Source organism: Mangifera indica, unplaced genomic scaffold (genome assembly GCF_011075055.1).
Source record: "Mangifera indica cultivar Alphonso unplaced genomic scaffold, CATAS_Mindica_2.1 Un_0043, whole genome shotgun sequence".
In the NCBI taxonomy this organism is placed as follows: Eukaryota; Viridiplantae; Streptophyta; class Magnoliopsida; order Sapindales; family Anacardiaceae; genus Mangifera; species Mangifera indica.
In genome coordinates this window covers 18,271-43,943 of record NW_025401135.1, presented here as the reverse complement: position 1 = coordinate 43,943, position 25,673 = coordinate 18,271, and the positions used below count along the sequence as shown (strand labels likewise).

The 25,673-nt window shown below is 35.1% G+C and overlaps 1 protein-coding gene across 2 annotated transcripts; it reads left to right on the top strand.

Moving 5' to 3' along the window:
• The first annotated feature begins 3,763 nt into the window (after positions 1 to 3,763).
• LOC123206614 (serrate RNA effector molecule-like) lies at positions 3,764 to 24,529 on the top strand. 2 transcript variants are annotated; one of them, XM_044623786.1, is made up of 13 exons: positions 3,764 to 3,914; positions 4,072 to 5,021; positions 8,971 to 9,092; positions 15,076 to 15,133; positions 15,384 to 15,458; positions 15,559 to 15,633; positions 15,710 to 15,757; positions 15,921 to 15,989; positions 16,082 to 16,885; positions 16,973 to 17,021; positions 23,403 to 23,680; positions 23,781 to 23,960; positions 24,120 to 24,529. In XM_044623786.1, exons 2-13 carry the CDS (start codon positions 4,549 to 4,551, stop codon positions 24,178 to 24,180), a joined length of 2,292 nt encoding a protein of 763 aa, XP_044479721.1. In that variant the 5' UTR covers positions 3,764 to 3,914; positions 4,072 to 4,548; the 3' UTR covers positions 24,181 to 24,529. The 2 variants fall into 2 exon arrangements, with proteins under 2 accessions (XP_044479721.1, XP_044479722.1); XM_044623787.1 differs by having other exon boundaries at positions 3,766 to 4,401; positions 4,527 to 5,021.
• The last annotated feature ends 1,144 nt before the right edge of the window (positions 24,530 to 25,673 follow it).

Genomic DNA, 25,673 nt, shown 5'->3' with positions numbered 1-25,673 from the left:
AAGAAAATGATGCATTTAGCCATCCAACACATGAAAACAGATTTTCAAACACAAGTTTTATGCAGTCAGTGCAATCAATTTTCTCAGGCAATTTTTGTGACGTTTTCTACAACGAAAATGGACAAAAAGATTAGTAAAACAATTATTGTCATCTCTTTGTGCATTTTGGTTCAAGATTTACTCGATTTAATGTGAAACTTGTGTGTTTAGCATTAGGATTCCAATTTGAAAAATTTAATGAAATTATTTGATTTGTTGGTGATTTTGATAAATTTCCTTAGGGTTTTTGTATTAGATTAGGTATAGAATTGATTGTTGTTGAAATGACATGTAAAAAATGAAATTTGGGAGGTGAAATCTAACCACACGAATTCGGCAGTGACCACGCGAATAGCATGCTGACCACACGAATTCGTGTGGTAAGATTTGTTGGAGACGGAGAGGTTTTGTGCATTTTTCAAACTTCTTAGACCACACGAACTCGTGTGGTTAGGAGTGAAAATATGATTTTTAATCGTGTGGTGGGGTAGAATACAAATTCAAAAAGTTGGTTAACACATGAGTTGACAGTCAACCACAAGAATTTGTGTAGTTGACATGTAAATTCATGTGGTTAACATGAGAATTCGTATGGTGGGGACAAAATATGTTTTTCCAAAGTTATCCGCCATGCAAATTTGCGCGGTTGGATTTACGGGCAAAATGTATGTTATGCAAAATTTTAGGGTTTTTTTTATTTTTTTTCATATAAGGGACAAATTTAAATTTGTGCATCTTAAGGTTTCTTTACGTGTAGATTTCGAATTTGATAACTTTTTTTTTTGAATAAAGCCTTTATGTTCATAATTGAGTAATTTATAATATAAATTTAATATAAATTTAATATAATTACAATTTAATTTTGATACAGGGAGTTGGACAAAAGATAAAAAGGGATAAGGGCAAGGATGAAATGCGATTTCCGATCGAAAAACACCTCAAGGCTTAAATTATTACATATAGATATAGAGATGTGGGAGCTGTGATTAAAAAATTATTAATAGAGAGGCAATTACAAAATTTTCAACGTACCTATTTCGGATACTTCCTAGACTTGAAGGATAGCCGATTTAGTGAGGTTTAATATGCTCTTTCATCTTTAGAGTTGTAAATAAAGTGACCTCGAGAGAGGATGTAATGCCCTACTTTAAGAAATTTTCAGTCTTAAATATATATGCCCAAATGTATGTGGATATATATAGATATATAAAAGAAAAAGAAAAAAAAGGAAGAAAACTAAAAAAAAAACGTCTATATAAAATAAGCCGAAAAGGCTAAAAGACAAAACCAAAAGGCATTTTCATCTTTTTCTCCCGTCCTTTCAAAAGCTTACCTTTCTTCATGCTTTTTTTTTTTTGTTTTTTGAATAAAAAGTGAGGATTTGAAGGGGTTTTGGAAGACAAAGTAAGGAAAGAAAGAAGAAAAAAACATTTTGAAAGTCTTGATAACCAAAAGATCTCTTCTTTTTCCTTTTACTTATATTTATATATATTGGATGCATGTTATATGAATATGTTACTATATTTTGGTGTTAATTTAAAGTGGTTTGGTGATAAAAGAAGCAAGACAAAAATGAGGGAGATAATTTGACAAAGATTGGTTTGAAATAAGGTAAGTGAAATCATTTTTTGTATGTTTCATGTTTTATGTTTTTTGTTCATTTGTTCTATGTTATAAATGATGAGTTTGAAGTTGAGAAATTTTGTTTTGCCATTTGGGGTATCTAATAGAGATGGCAACGGGGAGGGGTGGGGAGGGGATCTCAATCCTCGTCCCCATCCCCGTAGGGGATATTAATCCCTGTCCCCGACCTATCCCCACTACGAGAATGAAAATGATTCCTCATCCCCTTCCTGCAAAGAAAAATCTTCTCCCCATCCCTTCCCCGTCCCCGAGGGGAAAAATCCTCTCCCTGTACCCGCAAAAAAAAAATATTCTTTTTACCTTGTAAATACAATATAAATATATTAAATAACAAAATTAAGTAAAATTAAAATTAATCTACTATTTTAAATATCATAAATATAATATATTAACTTGTTTAATGTGCACAAAAAAAAACCTAAATAAATTTGAAAAATATAAATAATTTAAAACTATAAAAATATATTAATATTTTAAATAAATATATTAATATAAAAGGACGGAGATTGGGGCGGGGAGGGGACACATGTATCCCCATCCCCGGCCCGTCCCTGATTGCGGGGATTTTTTTTATCCCCGTCCCTATCCCCTTCTCCGTTTCTATTGGGGAATCCCCTCCACATTAGGGTCTGGGAGGGTCAGGACCCCTAAAGTCGACCCAAATTGTCATCCCTAGTATCTAAGTGTGTGATTATGTTAATGACAGAGAGTTGGACAATATTAATAGTTTTGCCACTGATTTCGTCCTATGTTTTGACTACCTAATCTGATGAATCATAAGTGTTATTATAGTTTGTTGGAAAGCTCTTTGAATAATCTTTTCAATGATATATAGCTTGTATAAATTAGAAATCGTTTGAATTGTTAAATTATATGAACAAAAAGACTATCTTGCCAAATAAATAGTAAATACAATTTTTTGCCACTAATTTCGTACCACATTTTGGTTGTCTTATCTAATGAATCATGAATGCTATTATAGCTTGTTGGAAATCTCTCTGAATCCTCTTCCCAATGATATATAGCTTATATGAATTAAAGACTGCTAAATTGTATGAACAAAAAGACTACCCTATCAAATACACAATCTAATGAACAATAATTTACAGTTTTTGGAAATAAAAAAAGAAAAGGAAGAAAAGAAAGAAAGGAAAGGAAAGAAAAGAGAGAAAAAAAAGAAAAAAAAAAAGAAAGAAAAGCAAAAAAAGGAATTTGAGGCTTAAGATTCAGGGATCGTTCCAAGAATACGGTTTGGTGAGTTATAGATAGTTTTATATGGAAGCAAGATTAGTAAGAGATAATACACACATGTATGCTACAAACTATGAGGGGGCATTTTACGTTACACCACCTATAGTAAGACATGTCTGCAGTAGGACGCATCCATAGTAGGATATAGACTAGAAGTAAGGTCTGCTTATAGTAGAGCATGTTGTAGTAGAGCATAATTCAGATTCAAAAAATGGTGTAGTACGAGAAAGGAAGAGAGCTCGAGCTTAGAAAAGTGTCAATTCCCTATATTTAGCTTCTAAGGAATAAAAGAATGGTAGTTTTGATATTTTATAAGATATTTAGAGTATTTTTGTTTAAAATTTTTAAAGTATGGATATTTTTGTTTAAACTCCAAAACTAAGGATAAATTTTTTGTTATCAAAAAAAGGGTAATTATTTTAATTTTCCTATATATAAATATTGTTTCAAATAATAATATCAAATATCTATACATATTCTTTATTTACAATACATAAAAAAATAGTATTGTCTTATCTAATTTTTCAAAATCGAAAATAAGAACAGTTTAGATATATTAACATATAAAATAATAAAAATATTGAAAATATAAAAAATATAATATAAATATATAAATAAACCTAAGTCAGGATAAAAAATTAAATATCTCTTAAATAATCTGTTTATCATTTCGTAAAAAATTTGAAGGTGCTTTTCGCTTCCGGTCAACACCGATATTTAAAGGCCAAAAAAAAAAAAAAACCAAAAACAAAAAGAAAAACTAATTAATTTATTAAAACTTTACAAGATAAAAGAACCCTAAACAAATTTAAAACATGGGATTATCTGTATAGATTTTTTGAATTCATTACCCAAACAAACACTTCGAAACAAAAAAAAAAAAAAGCAGAATTTTGTCAAGACTTGATTTTATTTTTTAATTTTTTATAATGTAATTAGCAGAATTTTTGATACTTTCTGGACGTTCTAACACAAAGCAGGTCCTCAATTCTAGTAATTGTAGATTCTTCATTCTTGCTTTGTTCCCTGAATCTTTTTAAATTTTGCCAGATACCCAAATGAGTAATCGTGAAAATCTATTTGGGAATTCGAAGAATCCTCAAAATGTTTGCTAAGTTTGGATTTTTATGGTTTCAGAAGCAAGCCATCAATGGAGCAGAGGCATGGCTACTTTAGGCAGCAAGGAAGTGGAGTACGGAGAGATTTTGAAGAAGAAGACGTGTGGGCTGTGCTCAAAGAAAGAAAAGATCCATCAAACCTTCTAAAGTTAGCCAACTCATCAATTCTGAATTCGAACCTTCAATTTCGGTTCAATGACGCCTCCCTTCTACGTCGAGAATGATCCCAAAAAAAGGGGCAAGGGCGGAGATATCAGTAGCAGTGATGATGATGGGAAGGTTCAGAAAATGTATTCAAATAAAATGGCCTTTCTATTATGGAGATAAATAAGACGTTGCAAACTTAAAGGTGAAAAAGCTCTTTATTAAAGTTCTGGTGGGATATAGTCATTACGGCTAAATAATTCGTAAAAAAAAAAAAAAGAAAAAAAAAAAAAGAAAATTAGTTCTGAATTCATTTCTTTTACACCCCAGCTTCTTCTAGGGTTCTACAGCCATGGCCCAAGTCCTGAACAACATGGCGGTCGATTCACTCGACCGTCGTCGCGACCGTGATGACAAATCCTCTACGGCCAAAGACACCCCCAACAACAACGACAATACCACCACTGCTACCCAATCCTCCCCTCCACCACCACTTCAACAACAAAATCAACCTCCGCCATCTTCTAGAAGGCGTGATAGAGACTCACGAGAAAGGCGTGATGATCGAGACCTTGAACGTCAACCTAACCGTCGTGGACCTGATTATTATGACAGGAATCGTTCTCCGCCGATGCCTAGAGATAGAGATAGCGATTATAAGAGGCGGAGCACATTGAGTCCTCCTCCGCCAGTTTCGTATAGAGATAGAATGCACTCGCCGCCTCCGCGAAGGTCGCCTCCTTACAAGCGCTCAAGGAGGGATGATGGAGGTTATGACGGCAAGAGAGGAAGTCCGCGTGGCGTTTTTGGACCTGGAGATAGAAGGTAAGGCTTCTTTTTTTTGGATAATTATGTCTTTGATTTAAGAATTTGTTTTGTTAATTGGTAAATGTGGGAATTAGTCGTTTATGAGATGTTGAGGAAGCTAGGCATAGTTGAGTTAGCCCTATAAATTTCTTCGTTTTTCCAATTGGTTAGTCCTACTTTACATTTAAGCGTTGGGATGATTTTTGTTGGAAATCAAAAATAAAATTTTCCTGGCTATTAAATTATGACTGGTTGTAAGGAAGGTATACTAAGTTGGAGATGTTGATTTGTAATGCAATCACTACTGAACATAAGGTTTACATATCTTGAGAGACATTTTATAATTTTTTTAAAATACATATCTGAAGCAAGTTGTATGGAGATGTTGATTCTTGTGTTAAACATATTGATGTTAGGGAAGTTTCACTGTGGTTTCCTCTTATGTCCTCATGATTAAAGTGGATACAATCTTAAATTAGATCTTCGTAGTCATAATTAGGTGGGAAAATGCCAACATGAAATCAACTCAGAAGATGGACTAGGTAGGGAAAGTGCATTATATGAAGATAATAGATCCATGGAAATCTTGTGGTGATAGATTTAGAGATGGAAATGCAACGGATGGATATAGTCACTGTCTTTTGAAAATATCGGAATAGTGCCTACATCTGATTTTATTTACTTGGTACATATTGTTGGATAACTACTGCTGACGCCTTTTAGGACCTCCACAATTTTATTTTCAACATTAGTGCCTTTAGGAGGGACTGAACATTCTGCTCCTGAGTGGAAAAATGTTTTTTTGGAAATAAAATGTAGATATGGTCAGGATTATAGCAATAAGATTCCCTTCAAAATCCAAATCATTGAATACTTGTTACACTACTGTTAAGAAATTGCTAAATCCTGGTATTGATTTAATATTGTGGAGTTTTTATTATAGTGGCTATGGTTAAGATGTAAAATAGGTAGCCTTGATAAGCACAATGATGTCAATTCATAGGAATCAATGGTCAAATAGTTGTGAACTTAGAAAATTAAGAGATTTAGAATAGAAAAAAGTGGCTTTTCTTTTTTATACAGGCTAAAGGCAAAGGTTTTGAGCATTTTAGGAGATGAAAAGTTTATGTATTACTTGGTGGTACAAAAATTCATCATTGTGCTTTGGTGTTTTCATCTTTGTGAAGTTTTTGTCTTTGTGGCTATAGTTAGAATCATTGACAATGATCATACCACATTTTTTCCTTATCATCCAAACACCTCTTGAGATTCCCAACACAAGCCATTTCTAGTTTTGGTGTTCTTTCTCTACCTTCCCCTTCCTTTAAATCATGTAAGCCATATGACATTCTTCTGTATGTATCATTGTGTAATACCTTTCTCTAGATACATATTCCTAGACAGAATATAGACCTGAAGAGACGTGTATATTTAAAATTTGACTTAAACTCGCCTAGTGGAAATAAAAAGCATCATAAACTTAAGTGAATTGTGTGCCAAAAGGTGAACAAAAATCATCAATCATAATACTCAATAACCTAGCCAATCATACATAGTGTCTGAAATTTGAAACCTAACAATAGTAATGTGCATAAATGAATACATTGTCTCAAATTGATAAACAAGTACATAAACACAAAATAAACTAAAATCACTAAAATGCTATCCTTCTTATGTGACCTCTAGCTCTCTCGCATACCCCGCTATTCACCTCACCTACTTGCAAAATCACAATAAAGGAACAGGTTAGTGTTTCAACACTGAGTAAGTAGGTGACCTCTCGGCACCTTATACATAAGGTAACTGAATTAGTGCTCCAAAACTGAGCTGCATCTCATAGATGTGGTTAACTCTCAGATGTTTTCTGGCATCCCAGATGTCCATTTGGCTAAACTACTACATAGGCATTGCCATCCCGTATGACTAAGCCTAAGCTCATCTTGACATCCTTGATGCTATGTGAAAGCATATTGATCGACATCCTAGATGTCTACAACTAATAGTGGACACAATAAATTGCTGACCAAGCTTTAGGCTAACTAACTATTCATAGTGGTCACATCTGGAATACCGATTACAAGCTCTCCCTTACCACTTATGCATAACTATGAAATTGATAACTAATAACAATCCTCGGATAGCCCCTATCATGGACGTGTATGTGATGCATTTTACTAACTGTGTGAGAAACTAACTAATGCAACTCTCCCTTATTATGCACCCCTAAACTGAAATAACTTGTTAATGTGTCTTGGCTTCACGTGCATGATGCATCTCATGAGTATCTAACTCTCATAGCCTTATTGCTTTCACATATACTATACCACATTGCACACAATTGGTGGCTATTTCAATGTACATCTCATTTTCTTGTGTTTTATTGAATTCTACCTAAATCCGCTTTGGTTAGGGTCAGTACTGTCTTTCACACAGTTGGGGGCTCATTTGTTTGGCCAGCTATTTCCATTCGCCTTTGAAAAGGCTCCTTTATCCTTATCCTTTTTCCAACACATAATGTAGGAATAAAATTGTCCCTGGGCTCCTTGTACAGGCATGACCTTAACCTTGCACGCCTGTACCTCCATTAGGTGATGTACATGTGTACTCCCCTTGGTATCGCCACTATACACCCTAAATCCTAATTAATGCTGCCCTAATGTTGACTAACATCCGTTATTTCATAATCCAAATTGTCATGGGTGTACACAATTCTTCTTCACGGTTATGCATCCTTTTAATGCCATATACGAGAGTACACCCCATGATGCACAATCATACATGCCCCTATATCTAAAACACTTATGAGCATACATCAACTCACGGGGAGTTGTCTTTTACCTAAGGGATGTATGGGCGTACATCTCTGTATGCACAACCATACATCATCGTTTGAAACTATGATTCTAGTGAATGTCTGATGCAATCAATTGGTCTTTATGCCTTAAACAATCAAAATAAGGTTCTAGCATCCTAATCATCACATGTAATCCACCAAATATCACATATCATGGTAATCAATGTTGAATCTCTAACTACTGCTGATGCCTTTTAGGACCTCCACAATTTATTTTCGACATTAGTGTCTTTAGGAGGGACTAAACATTTTGCTTTTGAAAGGGTAAAAATCTGTTTTTTGGAAAAATTGTAGATATGGTCAGGATTAGAGCAATAAAATGTCCCTTCAAAATCCAAACCATTGAATGCTTAAAACACCGCTATTAAGAACTTGCTATACCCTGATGTTGATTTAATATTGTGGAGTTTTTATTATTGTGGCTATAGTTAAGATGTAACATAGGCAGCCTTGATAAGCACAACGATGCACAATTTATAGGAATCTATGGTCAAGTAGTTGTGAACTTAGAAACTTAAGAGATTTGGAAAAGAAACAAGTGGCTTCTTTTTTGCAAGCTAAAGGAAAAGGCTTTGAGCAATTTAGGAGATGAAAAGTTTTTGCATTTCTTGGTAGTACAAAAATTTGTCCTTGTGCTTTGGTGTTTTTATCTTTGTGGAGTTTTTGTTTAATATTGTGGAGTTTGTTATCTTTGTGGCCACAGTTAAGATCATTGACAATGATCACACCACATTTTGTCCTTATCTTCCAAACACTTCTTGAGATTCCCAACATAAGCCATTTCTAGTTTTGGTGTTCTTTCTCTAGCTTCCCCTTCCTTTTAAATCATGTATCCTAGATGACATTCTTCCCTATGTATCATAGCATGTGTTTCAATCATTCTTCCTTATTTAAAGAGTAGAGTTAATGCCAAGGATTCAACTTGTCACTTGATTGAACTTCTCGTTCAATCCTCCAATAAATTCCGTTGATACAAATGCCATCTGTAGGCTATTCCTTTAATTTTTCTCACAAGATAATTGTTCAGTGTTCCTATGTCCATGCTTTGAATTTCAAATTTTGCTTTGTCAAAAATTTTCTTGAGTATATTAATTTGGCCTTTTGTTGTTATAGGTTTGGGTATGATTATGCTGGTGGCTATGAACGGGAGATGGGGGGCAGACCTGGCTATGGTGATGAAAGGCCTCATGGCCGGCACATTAGTCGGCCATTTGGTGGTTATAGTGGTCATTCAGGTAACTGCTCAACTGCTTAGGAATTGCAACTACTTTAAGTATGAAGATGTATTTTGAAGATTAGCAATTCTGGAAAAGTTTTTACTTGGTGCTTATTGAATAGTTAGCAAACAAGGAATATGCCTTGCACTTGAGCCTCAAATGTAAGGCATAATCTGTATTGCTGACTTTTTGTGCTATAACTGATATAGATATGGTAATGCAATTGATTGATGCTTCCTCGTGCTGAGTTTTTGTTTTAGATCTGATTTCAATATGGTAATGCAGTTGATTAGTCTATATGATTAAAAATCTTGGTTCATTTAGTTGCTGTGGTATTTTCAAATTTAGAAATTAATTTCCATGTGTGGACTACCAAATTATACTAGTGCTAGTGTTTTAGAATCCCAAACCATTATTCATTTAAAACAGAAAATAAAACACAAAATAGAAATTTAAAACAATTTTATTCATCAGAAGGGATACAAAGATAAACCAGATAGTTCAAAGTGTTCAGGGCCTACAATTTTTCAGCCAATCAAGGCTTCGAAGACCTCTTACAATCAACTTTAGGGTTGATCACAAAACAAACCCTAATATTTTTTCCCCCCATTGATAACATAACAACCTTTTTTTATAATAAAACTTATTCTATAAGATGAGGACAAGTGTCCCATATCTGGGCATTACCCTTGCCTTGAAGATCACCTTGTCCTCAAGGTGGGGAAATTTGTTTTCTTTTTCATAGATATATTTTTTGGATTTTATAATATAATACTTTTTTTTTCCCTTATCCTTCTCCCTTCCCCTTTCTCTCTTCTTTTAAATTTTTTTCTTTTTCTTTTGTCACCTCCAATTTTTTCTCTTTTTTAAACCTTTTTTCCTCTCTTTCTAATCCCCTTTGCGACCTGTCCAGCAAATGTTTCTGTTGAGATATATTGAAATATTGTTGAGATATTGTATAGATAGTGAATCATAGATACTCATATAGAATAGGAATGCTATAATATCCTTCCTAAACTTAGATAGGAATAGTTAATAGTCTTCCTAAATTAGCTATCCTAATATCCTATATAATTGTAATTCTATTGAACATGAAAAATAACAGAAAATTATATTCTTTCATGGTATCAGAGCCTAGCTTTTAAAATTTCTGTTCCGGCGAATCAAACCCCCTTTCTCCACTGTTTCTCCGATCACTGTGCTTCCGCCATTTTTCCGGTGATCGTGCCTATACCAGTGTGATCAAGATTCTCTCGCCGACACATCCGTCAAAGCAACCTTTTCCGGCTGTTTCTCCGATCACCGTGATTTCATCATTTTCCGGTGATTGTGCTCACACTGGAGGGATCGGAATAGTCTCGCCGTCAATCCCGTCGAAGTCCCGTTGTCGTTCGACGTTTCACGCGCCCACACGCGCCGCCTGTCTCCTCGACATCTCCGTCGTCGATCTCCTGTTCCGGCGAACGTGAAACGACACCACCCTCTCAATCGGACTCAGACGATACCGGCGATTCCATCCGTGGAAACTCCGCGGCCATCCGACGCCGGAATAGCTCGCACGCGCTGGCCGTTGTTCGTGCTCCGACTGTGATCTCCGATCTGCTTCTCCGGAGAGCGTGCTGCCTCACCGTCGGCACTGTCAGTTACAGAAAGCTCCGGTGATCCTCCTCCGGCCATCCACGCGCCGTTCTGTCACCATTCGCTTCTGTTATCGCCGGAAATCAATTTCTGCAGATCTTTCTCTTCTCTTCAGACTGTGAGTCTTCTACCGGCGTCATCTTCGAGAGCTTTTCAGCGTTTCTACTCAGATGGATGTTCCACACTCTTCTAATAATCAGTCTCAACCATCAGTGCTGATTACGAAGAATATCTCAAGTATCAGACATCGAAACAGTCCTCATCCAACATTGCTTCTAGTGCACATCCAGGTCACCCAACCATATGCTTTACTCAGTCCTTTTCTTATGGACCGTGGGTTCTCAATTCTGATGCTTCTGACCACATCTCTGGACCGTAGTACGAGACGAACGATTGGTACAGGACGTGAGTCACAGGGTCTCTATTTGTAACAAGCTTGGTGCATATGATTTATATGCTCCAGCTTGAGGGGGAGTGTTGAGATATATTGAGATATTGTTGAGATATTGTATAGATAGTGAATCATAGATACTCATATAGAATAGGAATGCTATAATATCCTTCCTAAACTTAGATAGGAGTAGTTAATAGTCTTCCTAAATTAGCTATCCTAATATCCTATATAATTGTAATTCTATTGAACATGAAAAATAACAGAAAATTATATTCTTTCAGTTTCTTTTCTTTTTTTTAAGTTTTCTTTACCTTCTTTGCCAACTGTCTTTTTTTGTTTTTCTCAATTTTTCAATTTCGCTTTGCGTCTTTCTCACATGTTCTCTTCTTCTTCTTCTTTCTTTTCTTGTCTTTTTTGCTTTCCTCTTCTACTTTGTCTGAACTTTCTCCATACCGCCGTTGCTCTATTTGTCCTTGCCTCAAATCCTGTAAGATCTTCCTAGAATCCGTTTGATTCTGTTGTCGTGTCGGCAATCTTGCCCAAAGTTAACTTTTTTCAATTTTTTGGCAATTTTCACCTTCCACCAATGATCTTCCTTTTCCAGTCAACTTCCTCTTAAAAGCTTCCCGCTCTGATTCCATTCGTTAGGATTAGTGGTAGACTCAAGATTTTTGCTAAGGGGGGCCTCTATGACTCCACCATTGTTTGTTGATCAATTAATAAATGTTTAAGAAAAAAACTATGAAACCTTGAGAAAGGAAATAATACAATATTTATGGAGAATGGAAGTAATTTTTTATGTGAAACATATTCAATGTGAAGAGAGCAAAACATAAAACCACAAGATCTAACTATTCACTTAAATCCAATATAATCAAAAGTGTTTACAGCAGCTACAATCCACCAAAAATATTCCACATAAATTTAGAGCTCAGTCACAAGGCTAATACAAGTGAAATATATAAAAGTTTACAGAGGCATAGATTAACAAAACTACAAAGATAGACACTAAGGCTTATTTGATGTTCCAATAGTTTGATTCAGGTATCAGGCAATCCATTCAAAGCAATTAGAAATTTTGATATAAAAGATGAGAAATTTCATTGCTCAGTGTCTCTCGGTCTTTCTCTTGGCTTAACTGAATGCAATGATGTCAAAACTTCATTGTGCTTGTAGTGAGTGGTGCAGCCAAACTCTAAGATGCAGAATACTTTGTAAATAATAGTTAGCCAACATAGATGTGAACTAGATCATTAATAATGATCTTGACCTAGTTTTATAGAGGAAACTTTTTCTTTTATTTTTTTTAAATAGGAATTGAAATTTGTCTTGTAAGAGAATAAATATACAAAAGGTATACACTTAGCTAGACTACAGGCCAGCCAAAGGTTCAAAATTTAAAAGAGTAATAAAATGTTTTTCAAGTGAAATTGCAAATTTTTTTATCTCAAATGATGTGATATGTATCACATATGGAAAAAATAAAATCACATATTTTGGTTAATAAAATTAATCAGTTATAGAAAAACATCTTGTCATTCTCATTTCTTATATTCTTTTGTCAATTCAATCCACAACTTTAACAATTTGTAATCCTTTGAAGGATTTGGAATGATTATTCATTTATTTATATATAATGGATTGTTTGAAATAAACATGCATTACATGGTTTAAAAAAAATTAAGAAACCTAAAGTTCTTAGTGAAAATATATTGTGCTTTGTGTTGATGTGGTTTAAGAAGATGAAACTTTTAAGAGAAATAAATGGTTAAATCAATGAAAATAAGAAATTATAAATTATATTTTGGAATAACATAAACTATATTTAAACTATTAATTTTATTTATTTATAAAAAGTAAATGATTCCCAGCCTCCAGAAAACTCCACATTAATTACAATTTTATGACGTCATAACAATCAACATTGTTAGGATCGACATACCTTCTCCACTTATAACTTTCATTTTTTGAATGAAACAAGATTTATTGTAAAAACTAGGGGTTAGCAAAACTGGTGTAGTATTAAAACTTTCAAATAAAAGACTTGGGTTTGAGCCTTTGTTACGTTTGTGAAACCTTGGAAAAAATTATTTACCAAAAAAAAAAATTTATTGTAACGACAGTTTGGAGAAAGGCCACTCTCCATTTGTGATCTCATCCACTAGGATAAACCAACTTATTTAAATGAATTTAACAACCACTATCAACAAAGTATACAAAAGCCAAATCCAAAGTAAGCCATAAATTAATTGCCAAAATCCAACAGTAGAAGGAAGTACCAAATTGTTCAAATCTGCACCTAAAAAGAAATTGATGCAATACAATACTGAAAACAGAAAGTAAATCAACATACCTTAATTACTAGAATGAAATAATCCATATTCTAACCAAAGCTTTTGGGTTTATCACAAAGAGAGAGATGGGTTGCTGCTGAAGAGAAAGGGAGACAGAAGAGAAAAAAAGAGAGAGATCAATGGTAGTTTGTGTATAGTTTATACTTGAGAAGAAACAATGTTGTTCTGGGATCAAGGGTAGGCAAAAAAATATTATCTTTTACCTATGGGCTGCACCAATTTGGGCTGAAAAGTTGGATTAATATTTTTTTTAAATTGAGGCCTACCTTGACAAAGGCTCAGGTCTACCCTTGGTTAGGATCCCAAATCATTATTCATCAAAAACAAAAAATAAAACAAAAACATAAATTAAAAATGATTTTATTCATCGGAAGGGATATAACGATAAACCGGACAGTTTGAGGAGTTTGGAGCCTCTCATTTTCCCACCGTTCGAGGTGTCGAAGACCTACCAGAATCAACCATAAGGTTGCCCACAAAACAAACCCTAATATTTTTTTTCTTCCCCACTTTGATAACAACCTATCTTTATAATGGAATTTACCCTATAAGATGAGGACAAGTGTCCCCTATCCTAACATATTGCTTTACTTTTGATTGGATCTCTGCATATTTATTGCTTTAGATTTGACTTTATCAAGTTACTGTTATATATTTTAAGTTCTTGTTTTCAAATCAAAACATTTTGATATCTGCTGCAAGATTCACTAGCAGTGACTTCTAGCTGGTTGTGCTGAAAAGTTTCTTGCATGATTTGAGTAGTGTCAACTACTTCCATTATCAATTTGCAATTGTCAATTTAAACTGTAAAACATATGATATACCCTACTTCTCAATTGAAATTTGGTGCTTTTGATACTTCTATTTTTATGGTATCCACCGGTGCACATGCTATTATAAGAAATGAATTTTCATTTGTCTTAGATATGTACAATGAATTTAGGATTTTCATAGGGTTTAGCTATAGCAACTTAATACTAGACTTAAATTTTTTACTTAAAATTATTGCCTACGGATCCTTTGCAATCAAACGGTTTAGAGATTTTGAGGTGGCACAAAAAGAAGTAATTTCAACTTTCTTCTTAAGTTTGTTGATTTGCAGTGGGTCCTTGCCCAATAATTAATGTCTGAATTTTAGTCAAATTTTAGTTACTATAGCCTAAGTCTTTAACATATAATCTTATATGTTTTGATCTTATATAACTTATAGTTTAAGTCTTTGCTTCCAAGTACTTCATTGGAATTTCGTAATCTATTTCATAGTTTTGAAGGCTGAGTTTGTGGCATAGATTATGTGTAATTGTTTGATTTTATTGTTTAATCAGAGGTACATAATGCTAGAAAATTGATGCACACAATATTTGCTTTTTGACAATCTGCAGATGGAATCAAAATACAGCAATATTTGGGGAATCCATTGCATGAAGAATTTTGATTTACATAAATTCATAAGACCCCCAATGAAATATGCATTATGTTTTTTGGAAATTGAACTTGTTGGTCAACTTTTATTTGGTGTATGTATCTGTGTTTCTGTGTAAATATAGCCAGACATGAGCAAACACCTTATCTTATTTTGTTGAACTAGAACTTACTGGGTTCTCTAACTGTGTAGATTGGGATTCAGGTCGTTCTGGTTACAATGAGGTACCTAAGACGGGGAGTGTTCAAAGGTTAGAATTATGTGACGTTTCTTGAGGTTCGGTTTATCCTTTGTTTGATCATTCCTGCATTGTGTTCCGTTCCCATTTTTTCTTTAATTCAATTTGGTCTAGTTCCCTTTCCATTTCATTTCATTATTAACTAATTCTTTACTCCCACACAAATACATACCTTGGTTTTTATTCTATGAAGATGGGATTTTACTGGATGAGCCTTATTTTTTGTACTAATTAAAGTGACATATTACATAATTGCTATCAGGGAAGGCTTGATGTCATACAAGCAGTTTATTCAGGAGCTTGAAGATGATATACTACCAGCTGAAGCAGAGCGCAGGTACTGAATGCCGACTGTTTCAGATGCTTCAGAGTTAGATTGTGTTCTATACTTTGACCTAAGGAAACTAAAATATGGACTTTGGCCCCTGATTTTGTAGATATCAAGAATACAAGTCAGAATATATTTCAACTCAGAAGCATGTTTTCTTTGATGCTCATAGGGATGAGGAATGGTACTTTTCATCAATTCTTTATTCCTACCTTTTCTTTTTTTGTCATAGTGCTAATTGACTGTGCTTATGTACATAGGTTGAAGGACAAATATCATCCAACTAATTTACTTTCTGTAATAGAGAGGTGAGCTTCACCACCTATTTGATGATGATTGGAAACTGATAAAATTGTGAGGCTCCTTATTTTCATGGGTGTTGACTTTGTTTGGCTCTCCTTTTAAAAGCACCTGTCTCTATCTTATATAATGCTGATATTCAATTAATCATAATGGGGAATTTCTATATAGGAGGAATGAACTTGCACGGAAGGTTGCAAAAGATTTTTTGCTAGATTTACAGAGTGGGACAGTGGACTTGTAAGAGCTGCACTTCCCTGAATATTATCTTACTTATTTCTAGTTTACTTCATTTTTGTGACTGTAAGCTTATTGTTTCTTGTTTGATGCAGAGGTCCTGGTGTAAATGCCTTGCCATCAAATAAATCTGGACAGACTAGTGATCCAAATTCTGATGATGAAGCAGATACTGGTGGTAAAAGAAGACGGCATGGTCGGGGACCTGGTAAAGAAAGTGATGTTCTATCTACTGCTCCTAAGGCACACCCAGTCAGTTCAGAACCTAGAAGAATCCAAATTGATATTGAGCAAGCACAGGCTCTTGTACAAAAACTTGATTTGGAGAAAGGAATTGAGGAAAATATCTTATGTGGATCTGATAACAATAAAATGAGTTGGGAGAAATCCCATGGTATCTCTACTGGCCCAGTTATCATCATCAGGGGGCTGACCTCTGTCAAGGGTTTGGAGGATATTGAACTTCTGGATACACTTATTTCTTATATGTGGCGCATCCATGGCGTGGATTATTATGGGATGGTTGAAACAAGTGAAGCAAAGGGTTTCAGACATCTTAGAGGAGAGGGAAAGAGTAGTGACTTAAGTATTAATGGGTCTGAGTGGGAAAAGAAACTTGACTCTTTTTGGCAAGAGAGATTAAGGAGTCAAGATCCGTTAGAAATAATGACTGCAAAGGACAAGATTGATGCTGCTGCTGTTGATGCTTTGGATCCCTTTGTCCGAAAGATTAGGGATGAAAAGTATGGGTGGAAGTATGGTTGTGGAGCTAAAGGTTGCACAAAGCTTTTTCATGCTGCTGAGTTTGTTCACAAGCATCTTAAACTGAAGCACCCAGAGCTTGTGATGGAGCTCACTGTCAAAGTGCGTGAAGAACTGTATTTCCAGAACTACATGAAGTAAGGGTAGTCTTCTAGATAGTATTTTGATTATCTTTATAGTTGGTTCTGAGATAACTAAGGTAAAATCCTTAATGTTATTAACAGTGACGTAGATGCACCTGGTGGGACACCTGTCATGCAGCAACCTTTACCGGTATGCTTTTTTTGATCATTAATAATCCTATTCAATCAACTTTGATTACTTTCTAGAGAGAGGTTTATAATATTTATAATAGACTGGAAATATTGGAATAGAGATGGCTGGCACTGTAGGAATTGAAACTCTTCCTTCTATAAATCTTGCTAACATCTTACAAGTTCCTTTTTTATCCTGTAAGCTTTCTTTATTACATGCATAATTGGAAAATTGATTTATTGGTAGATAGTGTTGTGGCTATATATGCTAGTATCGACCATAGAAGTTAGTTTGAGAAATACAAGAGTTAGTAATACCTTTTATTTCTCAGTTCGTAATACCTTATATGTTCCATCTTTGCTTTTCATTTTGTCTTAAAGAAAGCCATTGTTATAATTCAGGGATTTGAAAGAAATTTTGTAGTGGTTACAAAGAACTATTGTTGTGAATAGCCAGTGCTAGAGATGGGTAAACTAAGTTTGGGAAAGGTTGACCAATATTTAACCATGATGTTATCAAAGTTAATTTGTATTCTTGTAATAATTGAATATGAAGAAAGAGGAAAGGGATCATAACTATGAGACTGTGTTGAAGAAAGTTTTTAATCTCTTCTGGTGCATGTTGGTTTGTTGCTATCATATATTTCAACACAATGTTATAATAATTGGACTGAGCTTTCACCGGTTCAAAGGCTCAGTTTGGGTTTTTCTTGGTCCAACCAGTTGGACCAGAGGTCAGACTAAGAAAAGAATGCTATTTAAATTTGTATATTTTTATAATATACCACAAATTCATTTGTGGTTTGATTATGTTGCACCGTCACTAGTTGTAATGAAATATGAGATAAAAAAAATTCTGAATTTTTTCTTTTGATTTTTGAATTGATGCTACACAGTATTATATAGTAGATTACAAGAGAAAAATAGGATATTAAATTACTCATAAATCTGGAAAATTGTCTAATCCCTCTATTCAAGGGATTTTAAATTAAACTTCCTAATCTAACTTAATTCCTCTATTTAAGGGATTTCAAATTAAACTTCATAATCTATTTATAACTCATTTACAACTCAACACTTCCCCTCAAGCTGAGGAATAGATGTCTTCCATTCCCAGCTTGCATACAAGATCATGGAACCTCGAACTGTTCAACCTCTTTGTTAGAACATCAACTAATTGACGTTCTGATGGAACATAGGACATACACACTAATCCTTCCTCCAATTTCTCTTTAATGAAATGTCTATCAATTTCAATATGTTTTGTCCTATCATGTTGTATAGGATTATGAGCAATATTGATAGTTGACTTGTTGTCACAATAGAGTTTCATAGGACCTTTCCATTTGACTTTCAAATCATCTAGGATAATCTTTAGCCGGAGTAGTTTACACAATCCTTAAGCAATAGCCCCGAATTCTGATTTTGCAAATGATCTTGCCACCACATTTTGCTTCTTACTCTTCCAAGTTACCAGATTACCTTCAAGGAAAGTATAATATCCTGTAGTTGATCTTCTATCCACTAGAGAACCTGCATAGTCAGCATCAGTGTAAGCTTCTAAAGCAAGAGTATCATTCTTCTTGAACAAGATTCCTTTCCCCGAATTGCCTTTCAAGTAATGCAACACCTTGTAAGCAACTTGAAAATGAGGTTTTCTTGGATCATGTATGAATTGATTGATTACACTCACCGAGTATGCTATGTCTGGCCGAGTGTGAGCAAGGTATATGAGTCTACTGACCAACCTTTGATACATTCTTTTATCAACAGCTGGTTCTCCTTTAGCTTCTCCCAACTTATGGTTGGGATCCATTAGGGTAGAGGTTGGCTTACATCCAATCTTCTTTGTTTCTGTTAATAAATCAGCCACATACTTTTGTTGAGATATGAAGATCCCGTGTGTGGAATATGCCACCTCAACACCGAGGAAGTATTTTAATTTCCTCAATTTTTTTATCTCAAACTCTCTTACTAGTCTTTGTTTCAATTCATGCTTCTCTTTCTCATTATTCTCAGTTACTATGATGTCATCCACGTAGACTAGAAGAGCAGTCACTTCTCCTACAGCTGAATGCTTAATGAAGAAAGTGTGGTCACCTTGGCTTTGTTTGTACCCAAAATCCTTCATGACTTTGCAAATCTCCCAAACCATGCTCTAGGAGATTGTTTTAATCTATAAAAGGCCTTTCTCAGCTTGCACACCTTTTTACCTGTGTCCCCCTCAAATCCTGGTGGGATGATATGTAGATTTCTTCATCTAAGTCACCATGAAGAAATGCATTCTTAACGTCATACTGTAGGAGTTGCCAATTGAAGTGGGCAGCCAATGATAACATAATTCTCACAATATTTATTTTTGCAATTGGAGCAAAGTCTCTTGATAATCAACCCTATAAGTCTGAGTGTACCCTTTGGCCACCAATCGTGCTTTATATCTTTCAAGTGATCCATCAGTTTTGTATTTTAGTGTGAAAATCCACTTACAATCAACAATATTTTTCCCTTTCGGTTTATCAACAATCTCCCATGTTTTATTCTTTTCTAATGCACTTATCTCCTCTCTTAGCATCTCTCCATTCCCTTTTTGACAATGCCTCAGAAACAGTATTAGGGATAAATATGGTGTTTAAACTTACAATGAACTTTTTGTGGGCTTGTGTTAGGCGCTTAAGAGAGATATAGTGAGATAGTGGATAGAGTGGTCGTTTAGTGCACTCTCTGGTACCGTTTCTAATAGCAATGGGAAGGTCTAGGTTGTTTGTTGGGTTAGTAGATGTTTCAATAGATTGCGTGTGTAAAGGTGGGTCAGATTTTACTATGATTTCATTCCTAGAGTCTTGAGTTAGATTCTTGGACCTATGTCAGTTTTGGAATGGCCTTTCTCCTTGAATACACCTAAGAAAACATTGAAAAATTATGAGTGACACTGGTTGGGATAAGAGATGACTTGGGTTCAGTGACAAAGTTGGGTAACTCAGATGTGATTGACTCAGAGGCAAAATTAGATGACTCAGATGTTATTGGCCCAGAGGACTTGGGTTCAACAACACTGGCTAGAACATGAGGAAGGTCAAGGGTTTTAAGAGGTTCAAAGGACTCACTAGTATCATCATTGATCATTGAAATCTCGCCCTGAAAAGAGGACTTGGAGAAAAAAGGTGTATTTTTTGTGAAGGTGACATCTGTAGAGATGTAAAATTTTCTGGATGAAGGATTGTAACACTTGTATCCCTTTTTAGTGGATAAGTAACCAAGGAAGACACATTTGATGGCTCGAGGGTCTAGTTTGCCTCTATGTTGGTCGTGGACATGAACAAAGGCAGTATACCCAAATACCCTAGGTGTGAGGCCATTAGAGGTTTTAAAGTGAGGGTAGAAACTATTAAGGATCTCTATGGGACTTTTGTTGTCTAAAACACGTGAGGGAAGTCTATTTATCATGTATATGGCAGTAAGAACGACCTCTCCCCAATAGGACTTAGGAACATTTCCTTGAAAGAATAAAGCTCCAGTGGTGTTAAGTAAATGCCCATTTTTTCTTTCAGCTACCCCATTTTATTAAGGTGTGTTAGCACATGATGAATCATGAATAATGCCCTGTGAGCAAAAGTAGGGTGACAAAATCTGGTTGAAGTAGTCTCTAGCATTGTTTGTTCTAAAGCTTTTTATTTTAACCCCAAATTGGTTTTGAATCATTGAGTGGAAATTAGGTATAACAATGCTAATATCAGATTTTTGTTTAAGAAGAAAAGCCATGTAACCTAAGTGCAATCATCAATTAAGGACACAAACTAATGAGCTTCAGAAACATTAGGTATAGTAGAAGGACCCCATATGTCACTATAAATCAAATGGAAAGGACGAAAACTTCTTTTATTACTAATAGAAAAAGATACACGTGTGTGTTTTGCCAATTCACAAATGTTACAATGAAACTTAGAAATATCTAATCCTTAGAATAAATGAGAAAACATGACTTTTAAAACCCTAAAAGATGGATGACCTAGGCGTAGATGATACAGCCAAATGGTATCTTTATTCGAAGAACTAAGAAAAGACAAAGACAAATTATTCCTACCCTTTTGAGATGATTCAAGGTAGTGAAGGCCGCTTCTTTCCTTAGCAAGTCCAATCCTCCTTCCCGAGCCCTGATCCTGAAAAACACAATAAGAAGGGAAAAAAATAGCATAACATTTAAGATCATGGGTAAGTTTTTGAACGGAAACAAGGCTGGTCGACAGTTTTGGTACATGGAGGACATCTTTAAGGATAAGGGTAGGTGTGATAGGTATATCTTCGAACCCTGTAACAGTAGTTAAAGAACCATTGGCCATTACAATTTTTCTATTACTTGGGCATGGGGTATAGGTGTGGTAAAGTTGAGATGTGGGGGTCATATGGTCTGTGGCACCAAAGTCTATTATCCAAGAGTTGGCATAAAATTTATCTGAGGCATTCATGCAAAGAGAAAATGAAGGTTTACCTGAAAGAGCCAAAGAACAAGCTCCAGAAGGCTCCTCAAGAGACTCCAACAAACTTCTTAGCTTCTCAATTTCTTCACTGTTGAATCCCCCTGTTGCAGAATTTTCTTCAGTTTTTGGTTGCTCTGCCATGTGTGCTTGAGGTCTCTGTTGTCCCTTATGGTTTCCCCACTCTCAGCTTGGTGGCTTACCATTCAACTTCTAACATTTCTCTTTTATATGCCTCAGTTTCTTGCAATGGGTGCACCAGAGATTGTCCTTGTTCTCCTTCCATTGGTTTTCTCTCCCTAGGTATTTTGGCAAATCACTCTTTCCTTTCTCCTGTTGATATGTTTTTGCTACTAGGGTTGACCTTTCCACAGTTTGTGGTTCAAGCATAACACTCCTTCGGTTTTCTTCTGCTCGAATCAATGAAATTGTCTCTTCTAGACACGGTGTGTCCTCCTTGCCAAGGATTTGTAACCTAACTTGATCGAATTCAAGATTCAATCCAGCCAAAAAATCATAGACACAGTCCTTTTCAATGAAGCTCTTCAAGATGGCAGCATCCTCAGGGCATTTCATCTCGAAAACTCAGTAATGATCGAGTTCTTGCCATAGATTTTGTAGTAGGTTTGAATACTCTGTAACAGATTTGTCTCCTTGTTTAGTAGCTGTAGTTTTGACCTTGATCTTGTACACTTGAGCAGCATCACGAGCTTTCGAATATGTGCAACGAATGAAGTCCCAAATCTCCTTTACTATAGCCAAAAACATGCATGTGTCGCTAATCATAGGATCCATGGAATCCCATAGCCAGGACATAATCATGGAATCCTCCTCATCCCATGCTTCAAACATTGGGTCATCCTTTGTTGGTCCTGTTCCAAGAAGATGGGTAAGTCTTCCTTTGCTCTTGAGGTATGTGTGGACAAACCGAGACCATTTGAGATAGTTCTTCCCATTGAGCCTATAGAAGGCCCGAATATTTTGTAAATCTCCAATTTTCTGAACAGAATTAGATTCTTCGGATGGGTTAGATTTGCTAGAGATAGTGATTTTGGAGGCTGACACAGTGAAAGAAATTCACAGCAATTAAGACTGCCCAAACAGGAATTAGAGAAAAAAAAAATCAAGAGGAATGACAGCAACGAAGGTTGCTTGAAGAAGAAAAAGAGAATCTCAAAAAACTCTAGAGCTCAGATACCATGTAATGAAATATGAGATAAAAGAATTCTAAATTTTTTTCTTCTGATTTTTGAATTGATACTACACAGTATTATATAGTAGATTACAAGAGAAAAATAGAAACTAAATCACTTCTAAATATGGAAAATTATCTAATCCCTCCATTCAAGGGATTTTAAATTAAACTACCTAATCTAACTTAATCCCTCCACTTAAAGGATTTCAAATTAAACTTCCTAATCTATTTACAACTCAACACTAGCAAATGTTGGGGACTTAGATTCAAGTCCTAGCATTTGCAAATGTATGTTGACGTCATGTTGATGTCAACCTGATATCAACAAAGGACATTCTGACATTAGCATGATGTAAGGCTTTTGTTAGAATGTCCTTGAACCACACTAAAACCGGTTGTTTAACTGGGTTGAACAGCAATTCAAAGCAATCCAAAGCAATCCAAAGCCATTAGACTGCTCCAATGGACCAGACTGGCCACGGGGTTCTGATTGAACCTGTCTGACTGGCCGGTTTGGTCCAGTTTTCATAACCATGCTGCAACATACATCCACTCTGTTTGGAGTGATAATGTATATTATTACTTAAAATTGATTACATATTGAAGTAGACACTAGACAGCGTAGAATATATCACTGCATCCCCCTGATAGAAACCTTTGTTGTTATGACATTATGAATGTTCTTATGACATGATTTGAAGCTAGTGTTGCCATATGCTTTTTTTCTTTGCAGAAGGAAAAACCACTGAGACGCAAACTAGTTCCAGGGAACCGATTAAAAGATGAACGAGGAAACCGTAGAGGGCGTGACTATGGAGCTAATGGCAGTGATAGATATGATAGGCCTGACAGTGTTCAATCTAGTGAATTTCCATTGAATAATGATGGTCCTGATGGGGCAAGCCATGATGAATCAGTGTTTGATGCTTTTGGAGGAGGAATACGGGTTGGGCCTCCATTCTCCTCAGATATAGCTCCTCCACCCGTGTTGATGCCTGTTCCTGGTGCTGGGTAAGTCAACAATTTCTGATATATTTATTTTCATTTGGAGGAGAATAAGCAGTAGGTTTTGCCACCTTTCTAGAGGGCTTATATATGTCTGTAATTGCAGTCCACTGGGGCCTTTTGTGCCTGCACCGCCTGAAGTTGCAATGCAGATGTTTAGAGAGCAGGGTGGTCCTCCTCCTTTTGAAGGGGGTGGTAGAAATGGACGGCCTGGGCCCCAACTAAGTGGACCGGGCCCTATTCTTTTGTCTCCAGAGTTTCGACAGGATCCTCGACAATTAAGAAGGTAAAGTTTGTTTCGGCCACTTAAAAAATGTCTCCCAAATATTAATTTACTGTAAGATGAAGCAGAATATTCCTGGTTGAGTTAGGATACTTGTGTTTGTTGAAAAAGTTTGGTTTAATTGATTGTTAGTATTTTGTGGTGTTTATTAATTTGATGCAGCTATCAAGACCTAGATGCACCAGAGGATGAAGTGACAGTTATAGACTACAGGAGTTTGTAAAGAAGTGGTTGATTGTTGAAAGAATTCTTTGTAAGTTGATATTTTGGAGGGTGGAGGCAACTGTTGCACCGCATTGTGGTTAGATGATTAGGATGTGAATCTACAAGAAGTAGTGCAGGTTGCTCATGTTTCTGCCTCCCTTCCAGCTCCCCGACTCTTTGACTGATTTGAAAAGAGATTTTATATTATGAATTTAGGGATGGTTAACAAAACAGATCTTTTGTAGTCCCTCATTTGTTTCCCCCCAATGTTGGTGTTCAATAGATAAACCACATACTGATTGTAAAACCTTTGTGCTTTATTCTAGACACTTGCCCATAATGTTAAGGTTCACTCTTTCATTCTCGAATTACGGCCTAACGTATTAAGTTTATTTTACAAGATTATGCAAGGATGTAGCCATAAATTTTGCTATGGGGTGCTACATTTAACAAGAATTAATAAAATACTAAATGGTTTGCTAAAGATGTGTGTAAAATGGGTCCTATTACTTTTTATTTAATATTATTTCTATACATGGTCTTGTCATTCTTAAGTTAAATTCAAATATAAAAACTATCTAATTTTTAAAAGCTTCTCACACTATCTATTGTAATCCTCTTATGAACCTAATTATTTTTTTAATCAATTTCAGACTTAATCAGTCTTAGAAATTGTTTATCAAATATTTGTATTGTTGTACCTTGACTTTGCAGCGGGGTGGCTCCGGCCTGGGTCTCCCATTTTTAGCACGGCCCGTGGGTTGTTCGGACTGTTAAAAAATTAAAAAAAAAAACAATCTTTTGCAGGTATAGAATGGCTTCTACACCTACAGAAGTTTTTTACTAGGCCAACGGCTATTGGCGTTGGCTTGACAGGAAATTTTTTTTCTTTTTATATAAACTCTTCTCTCTCTCAAAAATCACAATTTTTTAATTCTCATTTTTAATTTCTCATTCTCTCTACAATTTCATTCATTAATCTCACATTCTAAAACTCTCTCAATCAATATTTATCTATGTATAACTATTTAATTTCTATTTTATGTTATATTTTTATCAATCACTATTTTTTATTTAACAAAAAATTACAAATAGATTTAGACTTAAATAATTTTAATCTATTTAAATACTTTGAAAGTGATGATGTTGTTGACGACACATCTGGAGCACTGACACATGAAAGTGTGACACCCTTGACAAGAAAAAAAAAAAACAAAAATTCATGGTGTTGAAGTATTTTGATGAAATCAAAAAGAATGATCAAAAGTAAATTAATCCAACAAATAGTGTGCAAACACTATAGTTCCTATTTGACATGTGTTAGTTTTGGTAGCATAAGCCATTTTGTTGTCATATTATTAAATATCATAAAAAAAAATTCCACAAGACTTGAGAGAACAACAACCAATTGCCCTCAACATATCATCATTGACAGCTCTAGCACAGTAGGTATTTCAAGTGATTCAAGCGTGTTGGGGAAATGATGAATTTCATCTATGATCAACATAAAAT